Consider the following 27,125-nt stretch of genomic DNA (forward strand, 5'->3'; position numbering starts at 1 on the left):
TTAAAGGCAGATTCGTCTGCGGGACCTGATGGCCTGCACCCCAAGATATTAAGGGAGGTGGCAGCAGACATAGTGGATGCATTGGTTATGACATTTCAGAATTTCCTGGATTGGAAACTCCTAATGTGACACCCCTATTCAAAAAGGGAGAGGGGCAAAAAGTAGGAAGTTATAGACCAGTTAGCTTGACTTCTGTGGTGGGGAGATTTCTGGAGTCAATCATTAAGAAGGAGCTGACTGAACATTTGGAAAGACAAAGCTCAATCCACCATTGTCAACATGGTTTTATGAAGGGTACGTTATGCTTGACAAACTTGCTTGGTTGCTGGAGGACGTAACCAGCAAGGTGGATAATGGGGAACCTGTGGAGTGATATCTCTAGACGTCCAGAAGTTTGGGCTTATACTCGCTGGAGTTCAGAAGTATGAGAGGCGATCTGATCGAGGTATATAAAATACTAAAAGGGGTTGATAAAGTAAATGCAGACTAAATATTCCCCTTGTGGGGCAATCTAGAACGAGAGGTCACAGATATAGGTTGAGAGGTGGTAGATTTAGAACTGAGATGAGGATTGTTATTGTTTTGTGATTATGTTCGTTGTATGAATATATAAATGCCTCAAAATATTTTTCAAAAAAAAAAAAAAAAGAACTGAGATGAGAAGGAACTACTTCTAGCAGAGGTTGGTGAATTTGTGGAACTGGCTGCCCCATAGTGCGGTGGAGTCTGAGTCATTCAATGGTTTCACGAAGGAAATAGATATATTTCTGATTTTAAAATGGGTTAAAGGGATATGGGCAACCAGTAGGGAGGTGGATTTGAGACCAGGAAGAAATCAGCCATGATATGATCGAATGGTGGAGCAGGCTCGAAGGACTGAATAGGAACATAGGAATTAGGAGCAGAAGTAGGCAGTTCAGCCCCTGGTCTTAAATCTACCTCTCTTTCTATTCCCCATATCCCTTTAATGCATTTGTAGGCTAGGTGAGTGGACCAAAATTTGACAGATGGAATTTAAGTTGGAAAAGTGGGAAGTTATCCATTTTGGTCAAAGGAATAAAAAGACAACTTATTATCCAAATGGAAAGAAACTTCAAAATGCTTCCGTGCAGAGGGATCCAGATGTCCTCGTGCATGAATCTCAGTTAGTATGCAGGTGCAGCAGATAATAAGGAATGCAAATAGATTGGCATTCATTGCTGATGGAATAAAATATAAAAGTAGGGAAGTGCTGTTACAACCATATAGTGGGGTGAAACCACATCTGGAGTACCGCAGGCAGTTTTGGTCCTCTTTCTTGAGGAAGGCTGTAAATGCATTAGAGGCGGTTCAGAGGAGGTTCATTGGATTGATTCCAGGGATGAAGGACTTGTCTTATGAAGAGAGATTGAGCAGTTTAGGTCTATTCCTGTTGGATTTTAGAAGAATGAGAGGAGATCTAATTGAGGTGTAGAAGATGCAAAAGGGGATTGACAGGACAGTCAGTGTTTCCCCTTGTTGGACATTCTAGAATGATAGGCCATAGTTTTAGACTAAGGGGTAGTGGAATTAAAACAGAAATGAGGAGGAATTACTTCACTCAAAGGGTCATAATCGGTGGAATTCTCTACCCAGAGTGCAGTGAATACCAGAACACTAAACACATTTAAAGGAGATGGATAGTTTTTTTAGTAGCGGAATGAAAGGTATTGGGGAGTGGGCAAGAGGGTGGAGATGAAGCAGAGAAATCAGACAGTATCTACTGAATTGCGGAGCAGGCTCGAGGGACTGATTTGCCTACTCCCCCTAGATCTTAAGTTCTTATGTTTAAGTTCTTCGCACTTTTAAGAGTCTGACTCAGAATATGCTGACAATGGGTTTCAACACATGAGAATGTAGGAAGCATGAAGGTTGAGCACAGTAATATATTAAGAGCTATTAGAAAGAGGAATCATAGTACATCAATTATAAAATAAAAGGTTACAGCAAAGAAAGCAAAGTCAGAAGACAAGAGATGAAAGCAGCAGCAATTAAATTAGTTTATTTTAAAAACAAATCATATCCTGACCACCAAGGTGAAGACTTCACATATTTGAGAACAGTATTCAATGCTTGGCACTCAAACTTTACAGAGTGTTATTACTGGTTTTGCTCACAGGCTTACAGCATGGTTGTGTTGTTAGTTAATTTGGCAAGTGCACTTAAGGCCAACATTTTAAACAGATAAATACTGGAAATAACAGTTACAAATAAACAGCTATGGCCAGTACAAAATGGTTTCAGCCTCCAACTCACTGCACTGTCTTTTTCCTAAGTGAGAAAGTCAAATGCAAACCAAAAAGCTATCTGGTGCAATGGACATTTATATGTCTGTGGGGGGAGGGGGAAGCTGGTAAAGAAAGACTTTGCATGAATGAGCATGAATTTGAGGTATACTTCAGCAAAGGTGGAGATATGGAAGTTCAGAGAAAATTGTGAAGCTAAGAATTCTAAACATAGCAAAGACTTAGCACAGAATAATGTAACATTGGTGTTCTCCAAGGTTTTCTATTTAGTTCAAGTGTTAAGACCAATATGCAATTTTTGAGTTCAACACATATCTATATATATGTATGTATGTATATTTGTATGTTATAAAAGGTAAAATGGAAAGAGGCCGGACTTCTGGCCTTTGCGTCCCTGGTAGCCCGGTGAAGGATTCTCCTTCTGTGGAAAGATACGAGGCCCCCAAGCGTGGAATCCTGGATCAGTGATATGGCAGGGTTCATTAAATTGGAGAGGGTGAAATTCGCCTTGAGAGGGTCGGTACAAGGGTTCTTTAGGCGGTGGCAACCGTTCTTAGACTTTCTGGCAGAACGATAGACATTGGTCGATGGCAGCAGCAGCTCGGGGGGTGGGGAGGGGGTTACTTTATTTTTGTTTATGTTATTTACACTGGAAGGGTCTGAGGGGGTGTATACACCTGTTGTCTTAAGTCGGGGTGTTAATGTTAATTTATTATTTAGGTACAGGGGAGGGGTTTGGGTGGTTGCTTTTTTAGATTGTGTTTTGTACTTAACCCTATTGGGTTCTTTTTTCTTTCTCATTTTGTTATTATTTTATGAAAACCTTTAATAAAAATTATTTAAAAATAAATAAATAAATGGTAAAATGGTTTCAGTTTCATCACACACAAACACACACACAATGAGGTTATGCACCTAAAATTAAAGAGATGGGTTAAAAAGGGATTGGATGTTCAGTGATTTTGGGGGATGAACAGCAGGAACATTGGGCTGTTGCCTAGTAGTCAAATTACAGAAGCGACACAAAAAAAGAGATAGGGGAAACTTCAGTGTGTGAGAGCGACGCCAGGGATTTTCATCTCTGAGAAGAGAAAAGGCGAGTGGGACTGAGTTAACTGAATCATCAGTAATAGGACTCAGTAATGTGAGCAGTTTGGTGGTGTTGTTACTGAAACAGTGGGCTGTAACTTCAGAGATCCCCAGAATCGCATTGGGGAGGGGGGTACCCCAGAGCTGCACTGGGATCCCTCTCAGACCTGCAAAGTAAGGGTTTGAATGGCAATTTCCCAGAAGTGCAAAATTCAAATTAAATTGCAACCTTAGGATGGTTCTGACGATGTTACACAAATAGTTAACCAGAAAAAGTTTGAAGAATTAAAACCTTTTCTAACTTCTGGGTAACTATTTTAAAGACAGAGATGCTGTAGTCACCAGCCCCCCGTCCCCATTCCTGAAGTACCCAATACACCCGAGCCCATAGGAGATTCCTACATCCTTGAAATACCCCTCCACTCCCCTTACCCCACCCAAAATCCCCCACCCACCCCCCTCCCTGACTACTCGTGGATTTTCCCTGACCTGGTCCACCCTCCGCAATCCCACATGTCTGACCCGACCCCCCACCCCAGCTTGACTCCCTCAAACACCACATGCCCAACCTGACCAACCACCCCCCCACCTGCAAGGTCCAATCCTATCCATTTGGCTTAGACTGATGAGACCATCAATTCACACGAGACGAAGAGTTGAAGTGAACAGTGGTTTTAATCAGCTAGATCTGTGCCTGCCTGCGACTGCTCTGTACTGAGTGCAGCCTACAGGCTGCAGATCTATATACCTCCCCTGAGGGGGCGGAGCCATAGGCGGATCCCACAAGGGCAACAACATAATACACTACAATGTAATGTAATACAACGGTGAATGGTAGCAGCAATACATTCACCACATTCACCCCCTGTTAAAAATTGAAGTCCAGCGGGGGTGAAGTGGGCTCACAGATAGAGTCTGTCCGGCGCCTTGATCGTTCGCTGCGATCGTCTGAGCTCTGGCTTCGCTGCGGGCACGGGTGTTGAACTTGTCGCTGCGGGCATGGGTGTTGGGCTCGTTGACTCCGGGAGCATGTCGGCTGGAGCTTCATCACTGTAGGTCGGCGATGGGGGTGTGTGTGTGTGTGTGTGTGTGTGTGTGTGTGTAGGCCATGTAGGGGCGGGGGCGGTGTTCGGTGTAGGAGGGGGGTAGGTGATGGTCGCAGGGGAACCGGCAGGTGCCAGATACCAGAGGGAGACTATCTTGTCAGCCGTTGTGGTGTGCCACGTAAGCATACGGAGGGTTGGCGTGAAGGAGCTGAACCCTCCCGATCAGGGGGACAGACTTATGGCTCCTCACGTGCTTTCGGAGGACAGGCCCCGGTGTTGTCAGCCAGGACGTAAGCGAGACCCCGGAGGTGGATTTCCTGGGTAAGACAAATAGGCAGTCATGAGGGGTCTCGTTCGTGGCTGTGCAGAGGATTGACTTAATTGAGTGGAGTGCGTCGGGGAGGACCTCCTGCCAGCGGGAAACTGGGAGACTTCTAGACCATAGGGCCAGAAGGACAACCTTCCATACCGTCGCGTTCTCCCTCTCCACCTGTCCGTTTCCCAGGGGGTTGTAACTGGTAATCCTGCTCAAGGCGATACCCTTACCAAGCAGGCACTGTCGCAGTTCGTCGCTCATAAACGAGGTGCCCCGATCACTGTGGACGTAAGTGGGGAAACCGAACAGGGTGAAGATGCTATGTAGGGCCTTAAAGACAGTGGCCGCAGTCATGTCGGGGTATGGGATAGCAAAGGGGAAACGGGAGTACTCGTCAACGACGTTAAAAAAATAGACGTTGCGGTCAGTGGAGGGGAAGGGCCCTTTGAAATCGACGCTGAGGCGTTCAAAGGGGCAGGATGCCTTCACCAGGTGGGCCTTGTCTGGCCCATAGAAGTGCAGCTTGCACTCCGCGCAGATTTGGCAGTCCCTGGTCATGGCCTTGACTTCCTCGGTGGAGTAGGGCAGGTTGTGGGGCTTGATGAAGTGGAGAAGCCGGGTGACAGAGGTCATTGTAGATGGCCCGGAGTCGGTCACTTTGCGCGCTGACGCATGTGCCGCAGGACAGGGCATCTGGGGGCTCATTGAGCTTCCCCGGACGATACACAATATTGTAATTATAGGTGGAGAGTTCGATCCTCCACCTCGAGATTTTATCATTCTTGATCTTGCCCCACTGTGTGTTGTTGAACATAAAGGCTCCCGACCGTTGGTCGGTCACGAGGGTGAACCTCCTACCAGCCAGGTAGTGCCTCCAATGCCGCACAGCTTCCACAACGGCTTGAGCTTCTTTTTCGACCGAGGAGTGTCTAATCTCGGAGGCATTGAGGGTACGGGAAAAGGGTACGGGAAAAAAAGGCTACGGGCCTGCCTGCCTGGTTAAAGGTAGCGGCCAGGGCGACATCTGACGCGTCGCTCTCCACCTGGAAAGGGGTGGACTCGTCCACCGCGGCTTTGGTAATGTCTGCCTTGCTGCGGCTGAAGGCCAGGCGGGCCTCAGTCGTCAGGGAGAAGATGGTGGCTTTGATAAGTGGACGGGCTTTGTCCGCATAGGTGGGGACCCACTGGGCATAGTAAGAAAAGAACCCGAGGCATCTTTTCAGGGCCTTGGGGCAGTGGGGAAGGGGGAGTTGCAGGAGGGGGCGCATATGGTCGGGGTCAGGCCCTAGGACTTGTTTTCCACGACAAAGCCGAGGATGGCTAGTCGGGTTGTGCGGAAAACGCATTTCTCCTTGTTATAGGTGAGATTGAGGGCTTGGGCGGTTTGGAGGAATTTTTGAAGGTTAGCGTCGTGGTCCTGCTGATCATGGCCGCAGATGGTGACGTTATCCAAGTACGGAAACGTGGCCCGCAGCCCGTACTGATCCACCATTCGGTCTATCGTTCTTTGGAAGACCGAGACCCCGTTGGTGACGTCGAAGGGAACCCTGAGGAAGTGGAAGAGGCGGCCGTCTGCCTCAAAGGCAGTGTAGTGGCGGTCTTCCGGGTGGATCGGGAGCTGGTGGTATGCGGACTTCAGATCTACCATGGAGAAAACCCGGTAGTGTGCAATCTGATTCACCATATCCGTTATCCGGGCAAGGGGGTATGTATCAAGTTGCGTGTACCGATTTATGATCTGACTGTAGTCTACAACCATCCGGTTCTTTTGCCCGGTCCTGACGACCACCACTTGGGCTCTCCAGGGGCTGTTACTGGCCTCGATGATCCCCTCCCTCAAGAGCCGCTGGACCTCTGACTTGATAAAAGTCCTGTCCTGGGCACTGTACCGCCTGCTCCTGGTGGCGACGGGTTTAAAGTCGGCGGTGAGGTTCGCGGAGAGCGAGGGAGGGGTGACCTTAAGGGTTGTGAGGCTACATACAGTGAGAGGGGGTAGGGGCCCGCTGAACTTCAGGGTCAGGCTCCTGAGGTTGCACTGGAAGTCCAGTCCTAACAGGAGAGGAGCGCAAAGGTCAGGGAGCCCATAGAGCTTAAAGTTGGCATACTCCGTGCCCTGTATCGCGAGGTTTGCAACACAGTACCTCCGGATCTGCACTGAATGTGATCCGGAGGCAAGGGAGATTGTTTGGGATGCGGGAGAAATCTGGAGAGAACAGCGCCTTACCGTGTCTGGAAGTATGAAGCTCTCCATGCTCCCAGAGTCAAACAGACAGGGCGTTTCGTGCCCATTGACCCGGACGGTCATCATGGAGTTCCTGAGGAGCTTGGGCCGTGACCGGTCGAGGGTGACCACGCCGAGCTGCGGGTAGCCGGCATGGTCGGAGGTAGCGGGGTGGTCCCAAAATGGCGGTCCCCTTCGGTCGCACATGTCGGGCGGCGTTGAAGATGGCAGCCCCCATTGGTCGCACGTGTCAGGCGGCATTGATGGTGGCAGCCAAGATAGTGGCCCCCATGAGTCGCACGTATCGGGTAGGGTTAAAGATGGCGGCCCCCACGGATAGCATAAGGCGGATGACGTGTCAGAAGGAGGCGGTACCAGCAGGCACACAGCCACGCTGCGGGGCCTGCGGACCTGTGAGTCTGTGCTTCGGGCCTGCGATTTAGGAGCTTTGAGTCGGGCCAAGCAGACTTTGGCGGTGTCCTTTCTTGCCGCAGTCGCTGCAGGTCGTGGTCCGAGCCGGGCAATGCTGCCTGGGGTGCTGGTTCTGACCCCAGAAATAGCAAGACTGCCCCCCAGGTTGGGCGGGCAGCCGCGCGGCACAGACCTGGGGCACCCTCAGGTCGGTTGACCACGAGGGAATCGCGTGGTCGGAGGGGAAATCATTTAGGCTCTGGAAAGCTATTTCTAAAGAGGTGGATAGTTTTACCCTCTCTTCTTGGTCGAGGGCGCCCTTTTCGAGCAGGCGCTGTCTGACATAGTTGGACTGGATTCCAGCCACATATGTGTCCTGGATGGCGAGTTCCATGTGCTGTGAGGCCGTGATGTCCTTGTAATTGCAGTTTCGGGCGAGTACCCTCGGGTCACGTATGTATTCCCCCAGCGATTCCCCAGGGCGTTGCCGACGAGTGGTGAGGAGATGCCGCGCGAACACTTTGTTCACCGGCTTCACGTAGTGTCTTTTCAGGATCGCGACTGCGTCTGCGTACGTGGTCACTTTCTCGATAAAAACTGAGATTCAGTGGCTCACCAGGGCATGGAGGAGGCTCAGTTTCTGCTCCTCAATGACGGCGGGTGAGGAGGAGGCGGCGAGGTAGGTCTCAAAGCAGCGGAGCCAGTGCGAGCCTTTGGCTTCAGCTGCCTGTGGGTCGAGTTCCAGTCGATCAGGTTTAAGAGCGGCTTCCATAGCGATATCTTAGCTCATTAAATTGATGTGACCATCAATTCGCACGAGACGAAGAGTTGAAGTAAACAGTGGTCTTAATCAGCTAGATCTGTGCCTGCTTGCGACTGCTCTGTACTGAGTGCCGCCTACAAGCTGCAGATCTATATACCTCCCCCGAGAGGTGTAACCATAGACGGAGCCCACAAGGGCATCAACATAATACAATACAATGTAATGTAATACAATGGTGAACGGTAGCAGTAATACATTCACCACAGATACTTACCTTGGCCTGTCAGTTTCAATGGACATTTAAGCCGAGCTGGTTTATGACAGCTGTCATGATACTCAGGTAATCATCATGCTGCAAACATACATACATACTGATGGACAGATCAACGGACCAATCAATACACACAACACCACAGCCAATCACAGGCAAGAGCATACACAATACAAAACGGGGAACACCACAGTTCCCGCTCATTCCAGCAGGAGACAGTTCAGGGCACAGAGCTCACAGCAAGCCACTCAGACATCCACCATGTGCTGAGTGCCACTCCAAGATAGTGTTAGGAATAGGTCCACAGATTCAAGGGTTATGATCGAAGCAAAGTAACCAATTTGCCACTGTAAATATATGTTAGCAATAAAACTGAGTTGTACCATTGTTGCTCTTTTTAGCCTTAGTTTATTAGCTCTGATTATGTCACCTTTGCTCACGAGTCGCCAGGTATCTTTCTGATACCGCCACGTGGTTCAAGCTCGAGTTATGATAATAAGTCAGCACACCGCTTAGTAAGATTGAAATCAACGGTCATTTATTATGTACAGCAATCAATACTTACACAATAATCCTACTATCTATATCAAAACCTACCACTACTGGCCAATACTTAACTTTATGAGATGGCCCACCAGGTCAGGGAAACAAATGGTTTATCGAATTGGATCTGGCCTGCAGGATTCAAAAGGCTAATACGGGTCGATGGCTAGGAATCTCTATCGGGTAGCGATCGCTGGAGTCAGACTTACGGTTCTTTGTCGAAGATTCTTGCGAAGGTTGCGAGCAGGTGAAGAAGGGAGAGAGAGATCTGAACTTGGCCCCTCTCTTTATAGGGCCCAGGGCTTCCCGCCTCTCGGGGCGGCCCTTGACCCTGAGTCCCAAGTGATTGGACTTGTTCCCAATCACTGGATTCGATATGCTCCAATAACGGGGCGATTCCTTGATCGGGAGGTGGTCGTTCACCTGTCTTTGGTTCGGCCACTGCAGGCGCCGAGAGGTCTGGCCCGGCATTCAATTGCTAATATGTTGCAATTGTTCCCGGGGATAGCCGATTAAACTGCAGATGTCTGTGTTGATGTGCTGCTCATAGTCTTAGGTATCGATCTGGGCCGACTTCCCCAGATCCGAATACGCTATTCTGTCTGCAACTGTCCGTTTGTGTCCTGTTGGCTGCTTTTCCCATCAGCCTTTTCGGTTAGCCATTTTAAAATCGGGTTTTGGCCAAATTAATAGGGAATCAGCCATTTTAGGTGGCTACGCCATCCGCAACCGTGTTGGTTCGCCTGTGTAGCAGAGCACCCAACACATCAACAGCTAGTGCTGCAAACAAGGTGGGGTGTCCTCCTTTATTTCTACTCTACTGGATCTCGGGGCCTGCTGCACTGCCTGGATCTCGCCCGACCGGAGTCAAAATTCGGACGAGACAGGCACAGGAGAAATTTCAAGCAAGTAATTGGGTGTAGAGTGGCAATCCGACAATGATTACCACTCAGATCAAGTTATGGCCCAGTGAGTTTAAACTATGGTTATTTTGGGTGTCTCAGAGAGAGATGAGAGTTGGATTAGAACATTAAGTGAATGCTGAAGAGGTCACCAGAAGAAAACAGTTTGCATGGATGCCAGTCCCAGTCAAACAGCCTTTGTGTCAAGTTAGTGGTAACTCTTCACTGGTTTGTATCTGTAAAAGATGTTGCTGGGGAAAGAAATTGAAACATCTTCTGGTGTTTGTATTGCGATCCTTCCAACCGTGGCTTTGTTTTAAAAAATAATCAGCAGACTCCTCTTCAGTAACTTTCCTCCATGGTTAAAAAAAGATCCATCAAGCCAGGAGTCCCTCTGTGATCTGACTCATCCAGTATTATCAGCTGGGATCACAACAGAAGCAAGTTAATTGAGCAAATGGAAAGCTAACACGACTCTGAGAAAGAACTATAATCTTTATTAGTCTCACAAGTAGGCTTATATTAACACTGCAATGAAGTTACTATGAAAATCCCCTGATCGCCACATTCTGGCGCCTGTTCGGGTACATTGAGGGAGAATTCAGAATCTCCAATTCACCTAACAAGCACGTCATTCGGACTTGTGGGAGGAAACCGGAGCACCCGGAAGAAACCCACGCAGACACGGGGAGAACGTGCAGACTCCACACAGACAGTGACCCAAGCAGGGGTCGGACCTGGGGCCCTGGCGTTGTGAAGCAACAGTGCTAACCAGTGTGCTATCTGCTAATTAGCTAACTGCTATTCACTTTAACTTTGCTTGAAAAAAAATTTCTGCCAAATTAAAATACTATAAAAGACCCTACAAAATGTCCTTCTCTACGAATCAGAATGATGAAAAATAATTACTAAAATTTATATCTACTGGGACAGCATCATTAATTTGGGAATATAAATATGCGCATTCATGTTACAGAGTGTCATTTTGAGATCTTATAAGCTTTCACCGATGTAATTGTTTTGCTGGCATCTGTTGACAGTTCCGAGCATGTGCAAGATTTGGGCAGGCTTTTGCATGGGTGTCCTGCAAGCAAGACCTGTTTTGCTAGACCGGTTTTTCATAGTTATTACTGTTATTGATTTATATAAAGAAGTAGTTCCTTCTTTTAAAGAACATATTCGACTATATTCTTTGTGGTCTCAAGTTAGCACAATTCAGGTCTATTAAGTAGCTCAACATAATATAATAACATAATATTAATGTTAAACAGATACATTTTGGCTGCACGCACATGAGGGGACAAGTGAAGAACTGCTACTTGTAAACCTCGTTTATCCAATCCCCATATCAAAGGAATTATGTATTGTTTAAAGGATGGGATAGAGATGATAATTTTATCTTTTGCCTCCGAGAACAGTTCTCCAGCAGTCGCTTCTGCTGGTCATACATCAGCCCATTCGCTGCTGCCATCGAGGTGGACTGTTCCTCCTGCTCCCCACCTGCTCTTCTAACCTCTGGATCGCCTGTCCCTGGGCTGCCAGTTTCGTTTCCACGCAGTTAACCACCACCTTGATCGAGTCCACCACCCGGGCAAGGTCCTCCGCACTTCCCTTCCGCTGTTGGGTGAACTTCTCATTCAAGAAGCTCACCAACTGGTCCATCGACCACTGAGCCGACGGAGCCAGACCCTGCCTGTCCACCACCGCTGCATGCGTTGTCTGCACCTCACTCGCCTCAACCAACTGGTTCATTCCCGAGCACTTCATAAACTAGGGGTCACTCTCTTCTGCTCTCACTTCTTCATCTTTGTCCGACAAAATTCCTGCGACAAACCAGTGTAAAGGCCACAAAAAGACCACCATGAGTGGGAGCTGCCAAATATGCAACCACTCACTCCATGGCCGCCACCGGAAGTCAATAATGGTTTTATCTTGCAAGTTCCCAGAAACTTAGTAATTTCATAACAGAGGTTGTATTGTTCATGAAAAAACACAAAGCAATTTTCTTTTTCCAAGATAGCTTGACCATCAAATTTTTTACAATTATTCATTGTAAAAGCCAGCAAATACAAGTTTAGATCAAAAATAACATTTTCCCTTCCTGTGTCAGTTGCATGGTAAATGAGTAAACAGCAAAGTGCATGATTAAGAAAATAAATAAAGTTTGTAATTATGGACATTATTCCATGGAACCTTTTAAATTATGGTTTCAGAATGCTCATGAGAACAGTTATTGCCAGCCATACCTATTTCACCATTGATATTAGGTAGTTGTATGGTTTGATCCTTTTCTTTCGCTTCCCCCTCATGGTCCTCAGCATTCAGCAACAATTTAGCATTTGGGGCATCATCGTGGGTACATGAGTTTGTCATCTCCCCAACAGTGTCTTGGGAGAACAGGGGTCCTGGTTTCACATCTTCTAATTTCACATGTGCTGGCTCCTTCAGTTTCACTACTTCATTTTCTTCTAGAAGAAAACCCAGAAGAACAGGGTGAATATTTTAACAAATTGATGCAAATTAGCTTTTTGTTTTAAAAATAGCTTTTATTTCAACAGTAAAATACAGCCACAAATGGATAACAGAGCCACATTAGTTGACACTTCCCCATTTATACATCAAAAAGGTTCCTCAAAAAAGACAAGAATTGTAGCTACGAAGGGAAAGCTGGGCTTTAGAAATGGTTGTCCAACTGGAGGATTATGCATCAAAAGATTTCAGACAGAAAATAGCAAACCTGAAGGCTCGGAATGGCTAACAATTAATATTTTGGGTTGGAAAAAGTTGCCAAATCGGGAAATGCAAAAAGAGTTGGCGGGTAGTAGACTTGACTAATGCTGAAAAAAGGCACCATTGTCGATATTCGTCTTGCACATGAGGACAATTCACAAGAATACCAAATGGAAAGGGAACAACAATTTAAACTTCATGAAAAGAATGCTGGTTGATTGGCACTCTTCTTATGAAGTATAAATTGTTATTCTCTTTACATTTGGCATTTTTGCAAATTGTCCTGACGAGTGCAAGACAAAAATCTTTGACAATGTGTCTATTTTCAGCAATGCTGAAATTCAAAAAGGAAATTAACATACACCGTATACAGAGAGCGAGAGATAATAAAGTGATCTAAAAGGACAATTATATTCTGAGGAGCTTTTCTACTGAAGACTAGCCATTTTGAACTGCACTTGCATTTTGAGGATGGTGGTGAAGAAACAAATAAAATCATAATTATATTTTCTGACATTTAAAGCAAGAAGTTGTGGAAAATAGTTTGAGTCTAATGTAATGCATCAATTACTTGATTTTTCCACATAAAACCTTTCTCCTGTATTTTCTCATTACACATACAAAGGCGGCACGATGGTTATCACTGCAGCGTCACAGCGCCAAGGACTCGGGCTTGATTCCAGCCTTGAGTGACTGTGTAGTTTTTAAGTTCTCCCCATGTCTGCGTGGGTTTCCTCCGTGTGCTGCAGCTTTCCCCCCCAATCCAAATATGTACAGGTTCATAGATTATCATAGAATTTGCAGTGCAGAAGGAGGCCATTCGGCCCATCGGGTCTGCACCGGCTCTTGGAAAGAGCACCCTACCCAAGGTCAACACCTCCACCCTATCCCCATAACCCAGTAACCCCACCCAACACTAAGGGCAATTTTGGACACTAAGGGCAATTTATCATGGCCAATCCACCTAACCTGCACATCTTTGGACTGTGGGAGGAAACCGGAGCACCCGGAGGAAACCCACGCACACACGGGGAGGATGTGCAGACTCTGCACAGACAGTGACCCAAGCCGGAATCGAACCTGGGACCCTGGAGCTGTGAAGCAATTGTGCTATCCACAATGCTACCATGCTGCCCCTACTACCATGCTGCCCCATTAGGTGGATTGGCCATGCTAAATTTCCCCTTAGTGTCCAGGGATGTGCACGTTAGGTTACGAGGATAGGGCAGGGGGATGGGGGAGTGGAGCTAGGTAGAGTGCTCTTTTGGAGAGATAATGCAGACCCAATGAGCTGAATGGCCTCATTCTGCACTGTAGGGATTCTAGGCTCAATTCTCCAGAAAACTTTCGAAGTGTGGTAGCGAGCAGGAATTGTCGCGTGCTTCCCGCGCTCGGTCTAGCGAGGCCGGCAACGCAATTCAACGTTAATTGGTCCACTTAACAAGGCCTCACGGGGGCAGCATGGTGGCGCAGTGTTTAGCACTTCTGCCTCATGGCGCCGAGGTCCCAGGTTCGATCCCGGCTCTGGGTCACTGTCCATGCGGAGTTTGCACATTCTCCCTGTGTTTGCGTGGGTTTCGCCCCCACAACCCAAAAGATGCGCAAGGTAGATGCATTGGCCATGCTAAATTGCCCCTTAATTGGAAAAAAATGAATTGGGTACTCTAAATTTTTTTTAAAAACAAGGCCTCACGGGCTTCTCGACGCAAATGAAGGCTCAACAGCTGATCAGCCGGGATCGTGTTCGTCAGCCCCCTGCTAACAAGGTAGACAGCACTTAAGCTGCACTTGCTCAGCCAACCCCAGCCAGCTCGCAACAATGGCGCCGAGGAGACCAGCCCCACGATTCCAGGACTCTGATCTGGGGAGGCTGCTAGACGCCTTGGAGGCCAGGAGAGATGTCCTGTTCCCCCGAGGGTCCCGGAGAGTCAGCCACAAGGCAGCCAGTGCTGCCTGGGATGAGGTGACCACTTACTGAATGACAGGAGGCCACTGGATATGGGGTGGCTATCGTTAATTGCATGGGAATGGGGCTTAAGTGGTGATAATTGGTTTCTCACCACGGGAGCAGGCCGGTTGCATCGCAAACTGTTTGGCACCTGACGCGGATCTCATTCTTGGCCTCTCCTCATATTCACCGGCCTCTTACGCTTGAGCGAGAGCATAACGAAGTCGGAGAATCATGCCCTATGATTCTTACCCACACCTGCAAATCTTTATTTACTTATAAATGCTTTTGAATATTACCAGTACAATTTCAATGATTCTAGGGGAAATCATGGGGCATTGAATTGGACGGAGAAGTGAAGGCGAGATCAGAAGATAAACCATCCTACTGAATGGGAGATCAGACTTGAGTAGGTCGTATGACCTAACCCAGCTCCATCTTATACTCTTATTTTGCCTTCTCTTGCAGTTTTTATTGTTTATTCCATTAATTGTCACTTCATTAAAGTGAAGAGTTTTAAGCTGTGTTTGAAACATTAGAATCAATATTAATAACTATCTAAGTTCATGATGTTTCAATAAAACCCTTTTAAGACTTTGGAGAAATAACTTTAATTTCCTCGAGAGGGAGCAATTGCTACATTATAATGGCACCATCAGAAAATCATTTTCCATCTGTGTCACAGTATTTGCAGTAAATTTAGGAACTGGGGCAGGTGCACTTACAGAAATCTTTGTCCAGAAGCACCTCAAACAAGTGAAAAGGGCATTCAAGGGCACTGACTTCTGCCACGCTGTGTTACCTCACTTGTATTAAAATTACACAGCCAAGGCTTTTCCCTGCCTGGCTGATGTTCTGTAACTACAGAGATGAAAAAGCATTTTTTTTATTAAGAGCTTCGAAGGGGCTTCAGGCCAATCCACATTCAACAACCTGCTCTGAAAACTCTTCTCACATTTTTATTAATATAAATTTAGAGTACCCAATTATTCTTTCTCCAATTAAGGGGCAATTTAGCACGGCCAAACCTGTACATCTTTGGGTTGTGGGGGTGAAACCCACGCAGACATGGGGAGAATGTGCAAACTCCACAGAGACAGTGACCCAGGGCCGGGATTCGAACCCGGGTCCTCAGCACCGCAGTCCCAGTGCTAACCACTCCGCCACATGCCGCCCCGACTCTTCTCACATTTTGACAGCTTTGACAAATTTTGCCACAGCAACTCAGAAAATCCACAAAATTGCAGAACAATCTAGAGCACCGGGGGGGGGGGGGAGAGAAGAGGAGGGAGGGAGGAAAGAGAACATACAATGTTCTTATATGTGGACGATCTGTTGCTATATATCACGAACACTCGCTCCAACGTGGGGGAGATCTGGGCAAGAGTGAATTTTACCCAGTGAACTACCTGGGGAGGGGAGCTGATCTGGGGAGGCTGCCGTTTCGTCCGGCCAAAACTAGCTTCCGGTATCTGGGTATCCAGGTGGCCCATGACCGGGCACATTGAATAAACTGGTGGATGGGGTGCAGGCCGATTTGAAAAGGTGGGATGCTCTCCCTCTGACCTTAGCAGGAAGGGTACAGGCGGTGAAGGTGAATATTCTCCTGAGGTTTTTGTTTTTATTCCAGTGTCTCCCAGTCTTCCTTCCCAAGTCTTTCTTTCGCAGGGTTAACAAATTATCTACTTTTGTCTGGGCTGGTAAGAGTCCTCAAGTTCATAAGACGTTTTTTCAAAAGGATAGGCAGTCAAGGGGTTTAGCATTACCTAATCTGTTATGCTGTCACTGGGAGGCAAATATTGATAATGGGCGGGGGTGGTTCAAAGATCCGGACTCTATATGGGATTGGATGGAGGAGGTTTTGTGCATAGGTCGAGTCTGAGGGCTCTGGTTACAGCACCACTCCCGTTTTCCCCTGCTAGATTCTCGTCGAGCCCGGTGGCGATAGCCACTTTGAGGATTTGGCATTAGTTTAGGCAGCATTTTAACTGGGCTCCATGTCGCTGTTGGCTCCGATTTGCACAAACCATAGGTTTGTGCCGTCGGTCTTCAATTAATCATTTGGGCATGGGAGAGGGAGGGGTTGGAGAGGTTTCGAGACATGTTTCTGCATGGTAGGTTCATCTGTCTAGACAAATTGCGAGAGAAGTTCCAGGTCCCGAGAGGAGCAATAATTTTTACACAAGGAGCTTCTTTCATTTCCTCTGGTACTGCCATCTTTGCTTAAGGATAGGGCCCTGTCTTGGCCAGGTTAGGGGAAGGTAAGATTTTGTAATTCTATGGGCAGACGTTGGTGACGGAGCAGGCAACATTGGAGGAAGTAAAGAGGAAGTGGGAGGGTGAGCTGGGTTTGGGGAGGGGGTGGGGGTGGCGAGACTCTTCCCAGTGTCACTTTCACCTCCTCATGTGCGAGGTTAAGCCTGGTCCAGTTCAAGGTGGTGCACAGAGCTCACCTGATTAGGATGCTTATGAGTGGGTTCTTCTCAGGGCTGCAGGATAGGTGTGAGCGGTGCTTTAGAGGGCCAGAAAATCATATGTACATGTTTTTGTCTTGCCTCAAACTTGCTAGTTTCTGACTCTACCTTTTTGATACATTATTTGGAATTTGGGGCGTTCAGCTGGAGCTGTGCCCATTGCTCGCCCTTTTTGGCGTATCGGATTCGCCAGTGCTGCAGACGGGGACGAGAGCATATGTCCCAGCCTGAGCCTCGCTAATAGTCCGGGTCCTGCTTAGGCGGAGGTCCCCTGTGCCGCCTAAGGCCTTGGCTTGGTTGCGGGACCTGATGGGATATTTACACCTTGAGAAGATCAAATACACCATGAAGAGTTTGGTGAAGGGTTCTACTAGAGAGGCAGCCCTTCATCTCCTTCTTTAGGAAACTCATTACCATCAGCTGTTGGGGGTGTTGTCTTTTTAGTTTGTTTTCTTTATTGGTAAGATGGGGACTGGGTGGGTGCTCTTTGGGAATAATACGGCGTTGGCAGTTGTTGTATTGTTGTTCTGTTTGTTATAATCAAAATCCTGTTTGAATAAAAACATTTTTTTAAATTCCAGAACAATCAACAATATTTTAAGTAAAACAACCCACAACATCCTAAAAAAAGTCAATTTGTTCTATCAGACAGGGTGAACAGATTCTTTAAAAACAAATTCTAGAATCGGGACCCGCTCGAAAAAACTAATCAACTCGTCCCTTGAGCCAGACCATGGGCTGGATTCTCCCTCCTGCCACATTTCCGTTTCACCCCACCGGAGGGATGATCCATTACGCCGGCCGGTCAATGTGGTTTCCCATTGTGGGGCTGCCCCACACCACGGGAAGCCCCTGGGCTGCCGGCAAAACGGAGCTTTCCGACTGCGGAGAATCCAGCCCCTTAACTGTGTACCAAGGTTTGTTGAAATAACGTCCATTGTTATTTTAGATATTTTGTTTACAGACAAACAGCCTAAAAGGAGTGAAAACAGTACTTCCACTCAATATCCAGGCTTGGGCTGACAAGTGGCAAGTAATATTCGCGTCACAGGAAGTGCAGGCAATGAAGATCTCCAATAAGAGAGAATCAAACCATCACCCCTTGACATTCAATGGCATTATCATCACTGAATCATCCACTATCAACATCCCATTGACCAGAAACTGAACTGTGCTTGCCATATAAATATTGCGACTATAAGAGCAGGTCAGAGGCTAGGAATCCTGCAGCAAGTAACTCACCTCCTGGCTCCCCAAAGCCTGTCCACCACCTACAAAGTGCAAGTCAGGAGTGTGATGGAATACTCTACACTTGCCTGGATGAGTGCAGCTCCAACAACAGTCAAGAAGCTCAACACCATCAGGACAAAACAACCTGATTGGTTGGCACCCTTTCCACAAACATTCACTCTCTCCACCACCACCACCAACACACAATAGCAGCAGTGTGCACCATCTTCATGATGCATTGCAGGAACTCACAAAGGCTCTTTAAAACCCAGCACCTTCCAAACCCACAACCACTACCATCTAGAAGGACAAGGGCAGCAGATATCTGGAAACACCACCACCTAGAAATTTCCCTCCAGGACACTCACCATCCTGACTTGGAAATATATCACTGTTCCTTCACAGTCACTGGGTCAAAATCCTGGAACTTCCTCCCTAACCGCAGTGGATGTACCTACACCACATGGACTGCAACAGTTCAAGTAGGCAGCTCACCACCACCTTCTCAAGGGCAATTAGGGATGGGCAACAAATGCTGGCCTAGCCACCGAAACCCTCATCGCGTAAAAGTGAATTCAAATTTTTTAAAACTCATCTTAAGTGGTGGAGGTAAAAATTGAACCACATCCAGAATGACATCTTGTAAAAAAATACACAAGATGAAGACTACCATTTGGGCTGGTTTAGCACAGTGGGCTAAACATCTGGCTTGTAATACAGAACAAGGCCAGCAGCGCAGGTTCAATTCCCGTGCTGGCCTCTCCGAACAGGCACCAGAATGTGGTGACTAGGGGCTTTTCACAGTAACTTCATTAGAGCCTACTTGTGACAATAAGTGATTATTATTATTGCCCAGCTTATCCTGCCACATGGTATCTCAATCACAATATCTAACTGCCTCTTGAATGGCTCCAGAATTCTTCCTCTGATACTCTTCCTAAAAGGGTATTACAGATATTAGTCACTCTTTCCACGAAGAAAGATTTCCTGACATTGGTTTTTCACTTGGTCTTAACATTGTAGATTAACTTGACATTTGCTCAGAATTAACCCTTTTATTTACATTTCTAGTCTTGCATACCTCTATAAAATTCTTCTCATGGCTCAGGTGTTCAAGATTTTCTAGCCTTTTCTCATTGCTCAAACACTATACTTTAGTTCAGGCTGTTGGCTCTTCTTCACCCTGTTTTGCGAGCTTGGATGTCTCCCTATCAAAGTGACCATAACTGAACACTATTCAGTATTTGGCTGGGCCAGATTATTATACTACTTCAGCAAAACCTGACCGATTTGGCAAAATAGCTCAACCTTCATCACTTGCAGCTGTGCAATAATTGGATATGTCCAGTGTCAAGACGATCACTCTCAAATCGCTTCCACTTTTTTCTTTCTGGTTCAACTTCATTTGCTCATTAGATCCATTTTTTCGCATTATAAATATACAACACCTTGTACTTATATACTGGGTTTTATCTGCCATAGTTCTACCCATTGCAAATATTATCAAGGTCCTTTTGCAAATCTCTGACCAATTCATCTGACCCCACTGAAGTTGTGAATCAGCTGCAAATCTGACTAATCAGATCAATCCGGAGCATAAAATCAGAAAAAGCGCAGATCCAGAGATCACTTTACATAAAAAGCACCAGCCTAACATCATTTCCTTAACTGCTTCCTGCCTTTCAGACGATTCTTTATTCAACTCAGGTTTCCCTAGTGTGCCCACTGCTATACAGCAGTTTTTCATTTGGATGATGCAGTTATTTCAGGTGAAAGGCATCATTAGTGTTTTGAAGTGCTAACTGGGAAAAAAAAAGAATAAAAAGCAATTAACCTTCAAACGTCAGATCAATAGAATGCGGTGAAAATACTGGAGTAAATTATCACGGAAAATATTTTCTTAGCTATGCAGTCCATTCATTGGTTTTGGAGCACTGAATTTGACTTTCAATTTAAAAGGTGTGTGGTAAACACCACTGGTCACACACTACGTGTATTACGGTACTGCCACTGCACTACAGTTAATACAGTAAATCCCAGCCTGCTGGCTCCTCCCAGCAGGCGCTGTATAAAAGTGTATACTCTCCTGCGCTGCTTCCGTTCTGTTTCCAGCCGCAGGAGGCTTAACATCTAGTGCAATAAAGTCTCAATATTTCACCATTTTGTCTCGTGGTCATTGATGGTACATCAATTTATTGCAATAGAATTTTAGAGATGAACGTCTTAATCAAGCCTGATCACCTGGAGCTGAACTCTCACGCAGCCGACGCCACAGCCACCTTCGAGCACTGGTTAGCCTGCTTTGAAGGATATCTCGGAGCATCCACAGAAGCCCCCTCAGACGCCAGAAGCTCCAGATCCTCTACGCACGGGTGAGCCCAAGTTTTCCCCCTCATTCGGGACATGCCCACCTACACGGAAGCGATGGCAGTACATCAAGACTGTGAATCAGGTGTTCGCCAGGCACCTCCTGGCCACAAGACGGCAACTCCCGGGGGAGTCTCAGGACGATTTCATGCGGGCTTTGCGGATACTTGGTAGAAACTGTAATTGCCAGGCCGTGTCGGCAGTCCAACACACAGAATTGCTGATCAGAGACGCCTATGTCACGGTCATTAAGTCCAATTACGTTCATCAGCGATTATTGGAAGGGGTTACGCTCGACCGTACAGAGACTGTACAGCTCGCTAACTCCTGAGAAGTGGCCTCCCGCAATCTAGAGTCCTACACCTCCGACCTCGCGGCACCCTCGTGGGAGTCATGGGCCCCACCATCTTCCGACCCGGCTATGCCGCAAGCCTGCGCAGCGCAACAGCCAGCTAACTCTGGAGGCCCCAAATGCTATTATTGTGGCCACAACAAGCACCCCAGGCAACGCTGCCCAGCGCGGAGCGTGACCTGCAAGAAGGGCCACTTAGTCTCCGTTTGCCAGGCCCATTTAGTTGCTGCCGTTTCCAGGCCCAGCATCGCTACCCCCCCACGTGCGATCCAGGGGTGCCGCCATCTTCGCCGCCACCCACCACATGCGGCCCATGGGTGCCGCCATCTTGGATGTCATCCGCCATGTGCGCCCCGTGGGCGCCGCCATCTTTGGCACCATCTTCGACTGCGCCTCAGGACTCCTGCTCGCCAGGCCGTTCGCAGGCCGCCGATGCCACCGCCGATTAGCCCAACAACTCCCAACATCTTCCGCAGCTCGCCTCCATCACCCTCGATCAGTCTTGGCCCCGCAACCTCGCGACCGCTACGACGACTGTACGGATCAACGGGCACGAGATGACCTGCCTCTTCGACTCCGGGAGCACAGAGAGTTTCATCCACCCTGCTACGATAAGGCGCTGCGCTTCCTCCCGGTCCCCCAGAAAATCTCCCTGGCCTCCGGATCCCATTCCGTACAAATCCGGGGATACTGCGTCACGACCCTCTCCATACAGGGCGTAGAGTACAGCAACTTCAGACTCTACGTCCTCCTCCACCTCTGCGCTGCCCTGTTACTAGGTCTCGATTTTCAGTGCCACCTCCAGAGTCTTACTCTGAAGTTCGGCGGACCCCTGCCCCCTCTCGCAGTCTGTGGCCTCACAACCCTCAAGGTCGATCCGCCCTCACTTTTCGCAACCCTCACCCTGGACTGTAAGCCCGTCGCCACGAGGAGCAGACGGTACAGTGCACAGGACAGGACCTTTATCAGGTCGGAAGTCCAACGGCTTCTGCGGGAGGGGTCATTGAGGCCAGTAACAGCCCCTGGAGAGCTCAAGTGGTGGCAGTTGAGACTGGGGAGAAACACCGGATGGTCATCGACTACAGTCAGACCATCAATCGGTACATGCAGCTCGATGCGTACCCCCTCCCACGCATATCTGACATGGTCAATCAGATTGCGCAATATCGAGTCTTCTCCACAGTTGACTTGAAGTCCGCCTATCACCAGCTCCCATCCGAATGGAGGACCGCCAATACACTGCATTCGAAGCAGATGGCCACCTCTATCACTTCCTTAGAGTTTCCTTCGGCGTCACCAATGGGGTCTCGGTCTTCCAGCAAGAGATGGACCGAATGGTTGACCAGTACGGGCTGCGGGCCACGTTCCTGTAACTAGATAATGTCACCATCTGCAGCCACGACTAGCAGGACGACGCAAATCTCCAGAAATTCCTCCATACCGCCAAACTCCTTAACCTCACCTACAATAAGGAGAATTGCGTTTTCCGCACCACCCGCTCAGCCATTCTTGGCTACGTTGTGCAAAATGGAGTCCTAGGGCCCGACCCCATGCGCCCCCTCCTGGAACTCCCACTCCCCCACTGCCCCAAGGCCCTGAAACGATGCCTGGGGTGCTTCTCATATTACGCCCAGTGGGTTCCTAATTATGCGGACAAGGCCCGCCCACTCATCAAGTCCACACCATCCGGTCGCTCCTGTGCACTGCTACTAATGAGACCCCTCACAAACGTGTGTTTGCCTTCCCTAGGATGTCCACCCCCGGGGTCTCGCTCCCAACCTGGCTGACAGTTCCTGGGCCTGTCCTCCTCCGGAAACATGCGCGGAGCCACAAATCTGATCCCCTTGTCGAAAAAGTCCTCCTCCTCCATGCAAACCCACAATACGCCTACGTGGCACACCATGACGGTCGACAGGGCACAGTCTCCCTCCGGGACCTGGCACCCACTAGTTCCCCATCCACAACCATCACCACCCCCGACCTGGTACCGTCCCCTCACCCTCCAGTTGCTTCCCCCGCCCCTGCGCCATTCATCCTCCCACCAGCGACCCTCATCGCAGCCCCCACTCCAGCAGCATCCGTCCCCTCACCGGATCCACTACTGGGTGAAGAGGGAGAGGATAACACGCTCCCCGAGTCGCAGGTACCCACATCAGCGCCCACACCACAACCAGGACTGAGGCGATCGCGGCGGAGGGTCAAAGCCCCCGACAGACTCAACCTGTAACGTTGTTTTAAGCCTCGTTGGACTTTTTTTAAACAGGGGGTGAATGTGGTAAACACCACTGGTCACACACTACGTGTATTACGGTACTGCCACTGTACTACAGTTAATACAGTAAATCCCAGCCTACTGGCTCCTCCCAGCAGGTGCTGTATAAAAGTGTATACTCTCCTGCGCTGCTTCCATTCTGGTTCCAGCTGCAAGAGACTTAACATCTGGTGCAATAAAGCCTCAATAGTTTCACCATTTCGTCTCATGTATATTGATACATCAAGGTGTTCTAAAGAGATTGAACACAATTCAACTGTATTGAAGTATGCAGCTTTTTCAATCAATACTCATGCAGATTAATATTACACAATAAATTCATTTAACTGGAATGACCTGTCTGCATACGATTTGATATTTAAAAAGTAATTAGGTCAAAAGCCCAAACCACAAGGTGTGAAATAACAGCCAACCATCTGCCACTGGCAAGACAAATTTCTGATGTTTGCAATTGGAGCATTGTGGCACGATTCCTATTCTGAACAGGTACAGTTGTGCAAACAAAAGGTCTCAAGTGGACCAGTAAGATTTACAAAATACATTTCTGGCAATATTTAGAATCAAAATTTGATTTGTCAATGTTTGTGCACTTAAAAAATATATTTTTTGTAGAATGCTTCATTAGAGTTACTTGGTTTAATTAGGAAACCTCATTTTGAAAGTGTACATAAGAGGGCTAACTGATAAGTAAGTATTTGTGCTCTACTGATCAAGAATGTCTGAAGTTCAGTCCATGGTTCCAAGAGTTAAATGATAATGGGCACAGCAACATCAGGGGTGCTACAATAGAAGCTAAAAATCAAATAAGCTCCTAACAGGCTCCTATGCTAATACCTATTCGAAAGAAGCATGTATCAGTTGAGAGCAGGATTAGGTTGAGTGGTGATGCAACTCTGGATCCTTCTGTAAAATGGTACTATTTTTAAAAACCAGCACTGCACATCAATTATTCTTCTGCAAACATTCTTTGCCAAAACATCTTTCCACGGATCATAAAATACCCTGTTTTTTTAACATATTGATGGCAGGAAACAGATGTACCCAAGTCTCTGCCACAAAGTGATGTAATGCGTAAAGAAGTTGACAGTTAACTTATTTATAGAAACAAAAAGGATGCGGAAGGATGCAGTACCATCAGTCTGAAGTTCTCCAATATCTAAAAGGAAACACATTGAGAGAATTTCACCATAAGGGCTGCTTTACAAACATAGAAAATAGAGAAAGGAAATTTTCAGGCTTTAGTATCCTCAGAGAGGACAGGAAAATTGACAATGTTTTTGTAATAAACTCAATTACCAGAATAGAATGTAAATTTTTTAGTACTGGTGATCTGGCAGTGAAAACAATATGGGCAGAGGTAAGAAACAGCAAAGGATGTAAGACACTGGTTGGAGCTGTTTGTCATTCCCCTGACAGTAGTGGATTATGCATTAATACAGAGATCAAAAGCAATGCAATTTGCATTCAAGAAAGAGAAGTTTCAAAGGGATTAGCAGTGAACTGACCATAGAAAATTGACTGAACTGTTAATGGGTAACCTCTGGCCGGCACGGTAGCACACTGCTTAACAGCGCCAGGGTCCCAGGTTCGATTCCCGGCTTGGGTCACTGCCTGTGCGGAGTTTGCACATTCTCCCAGTGTCTGCGTGGGTTTCCTCCGGATGCTCCGGTTTCCTTCTACAAGTCCCAAAAGACGTGCTGTTAGGTGAATTGGACATTCTGAATTCTCCCTCCGTGTACCCTAACAGGCGCCCAAGTGTGGTGACTAGGGGATTTTCACAGTAACTTCATTGCAGTGTTAATGTAAGCCTACTTGTGGCAAGAAAAAGGAAACCGAATGGATTAAGAATCATTTAAAAAAACAACTTGGAACCATTGGAGCGAAGAAGAGGCAGTGAAGAGGAATGTTAACTCATTAAAGGTGGACAGAGCCTCAAACATGAAAGATTACAATGAAATGACACTAATTTATTAAATTAGTATTTTGTATTATTTTTCCACAGTAAAGGAATGAATTGATAAAATATCAGTAACATCAGTTCACTTAAAAATAGGTGAAGTGTGATGGCCCCATGTTTTTGGGGGAAAAAACAACATTTTAATGTTGGGGTTATGGTCCCTTCAAAAATCAAGTTTCTTTGAAAAACAATTTCTTGCATAAAGCAATTTGCTTCCAGTAGCTGATTGTATGGCAAGTTGCTTGGGAGATAAACAAGAGGAAAAGGGTCAACTGGAAGTTAATTACAGTGTCCAGTAGATTTTGGTGTGTGGTGCTGTTTTGAAGCAGTTTTGATGTTAGTCAGGAAAAAATTGGCTGCAGAGAAACATTTTTTCAAACAGAATTCAGCTGCAATTCTGTGTGCTGGTTAAACGGTTTAAAACTATTTCGAACTGAAGGAGTCTACTAACAGTGATTTGCACTTCTGGGATAGCCAAGCTAAGAAGACAGAGAAATAGTTCTTTGATACAAGACTCCAGAGTTAAATAATATTTAAGAGTGCTGACGACTTCCGATGGCGGCCATGGAGTGAATGGTCGTACATTTGGTAATTCCCCTCGAGGTGGTTTCTTTGGTCCTTTTCCCTGTGTACCGGCAGATGCTTTGGTGGAAAAAGAGGGGGGGGGGGAGGTGGCAGCGGCAGGGGGAAGTTAAACTGTGTATTAGACCCGAAGCTGGATCCGTCTAAGCCAAAGTAATTGGCCCCTTCGGGGATGTTGACGGTACTTGCTGTGTTCATGGAGGAGACAGGAGGTGTGGACCGAGGCGGTTCATGCACCCTGGCGGTAAGGATTCTAAATTTTTCCCCCAGTGTTCAAGGTGTACACAAGGATAGATTTCTTAGTCATGGGTAGGACTCTTCTCCCCAGAGTGCAAAAGGCACAATATTTCGCGGTGGTCATCTCTGACCATGCTCCACATTTGGTAGATTTAGTGTTGGAGGTGGGCCAGGTGCAGTCATGGGATGGGGGTTGGGTGTAGGGCTTTTGCCAGACATGCCAGACATGGAGTTCCACATTTTGAAAGCCGTAAGGAAGATGTAGTTTAAAGAAAATAGGATGGTCTCGCCCTCTGCACTGTGGTAGGCATGGAAGGTGGTGATTAGAAGGGAGATCACATCGTATAGAACATACAGTGCAGAAGGAGGCCATTCGGCCCATCGATTCTGCACCGACCCACTTAAGCCCTCACTTCCACCATATCCCCGTAACCCAATAACCCCATCTGTGGGAGGAAACCGGAGCACCCGGAGGAAACCCACGCAGACACGGGGAGAACGTGCAGACTCCCAGCGGGGAATCGAACCTGGGACCCTGGCGCTGTGAAGTCACAGTTTTATCCACTTGTGCTACCGTGCTGCCCTGCATAAGGTTTACATGGACGGGGAGGCCAAGAAGGAGCGTTAGATTTAGTGGATGAGATCCTGGAACTGGACCAGGGGTATGCGATCGACCCAACTCCAGAAATGCAGGAAAAAGCTGAAAATGTAATTTGACCTGCTGTCTATGGACAGGACAGTGAGCCAGTTGAGGCATTTAAGGGGGGGTGGTGTATGAGTATGGGGAGAAGGCCAGCCGTCTCTTGGCTCACCAGCTAAAGTGGCAGGAGGCTGCTAGGGAGATCATCCAGGTTGAGGGGCAGCACGGTAGCATTATGGATAGCACAATTGCTTCACAGTTCCAGGGTCCCAGGTTCGATTCTGGCTTGGGTCACTGTCGGTGCGGAGTCTGCACATCCTCCCCGTGTGCGCGTGGGTTTCCTCCGGGTGCTCCGGTTTCCTCCCACAGTCCAAAGATGTGCAGGTTAGGTGGATTGGCCATGATAAATTGCCCTTAGTGTCTAAAATTGCCCTTGGTGTTGGGTGGGGTTACTGGGTTATGGGGAGAGGGTGGAGGTGTTGACCTTGGATGTGGTGCTCTTTCCGGGAG

The 27,125-nt window shown here is 47.5% G+C and overlaps 1 protein-coding gene across 5 annotated transcripts in view; it reads right to left on the reverse strand.

Annotated features, from left to right (window-relative positions):
* acbd5a (acyl-CoA binding domain containing 5a) overlaps positions 1-27,125 on the reverse strand; it is a 211,814-nt gene that overhangs the window by 19,751 nt on the left and 164,938 nt on the right. For all 5 annotated transcript variants that reach the window (XM_072508428.1, XM_072508427.1, XM_072508426.1 and 2 more), the window contains one exon: positions 12,073-12,294. In XM_072508428.1, coding sequence (XP_072364529.1) covers positions 12,073-12,294 — 222 coding nt within the window. The remainder of the gene's footprint in view (positions 1-12,072; positions 12,295-27,125) is intronic.

Source organism: Scyliorhinus torazame, chromosome 6 (genome assembly GCF_047496885.1).
Source record: "Scyliorhinus torazame isolate Kashiwa2021f chromosome 6, sScyTor2.1, whole genome shotgun sequence".
Lineage (NCBI taxonomy): Eukaryota > Metazoa > Chordata > Chondrichthyes > Carcharhiniformes > Scyliorhinidae > Scyliorhinus > Scyliorhinus torazame.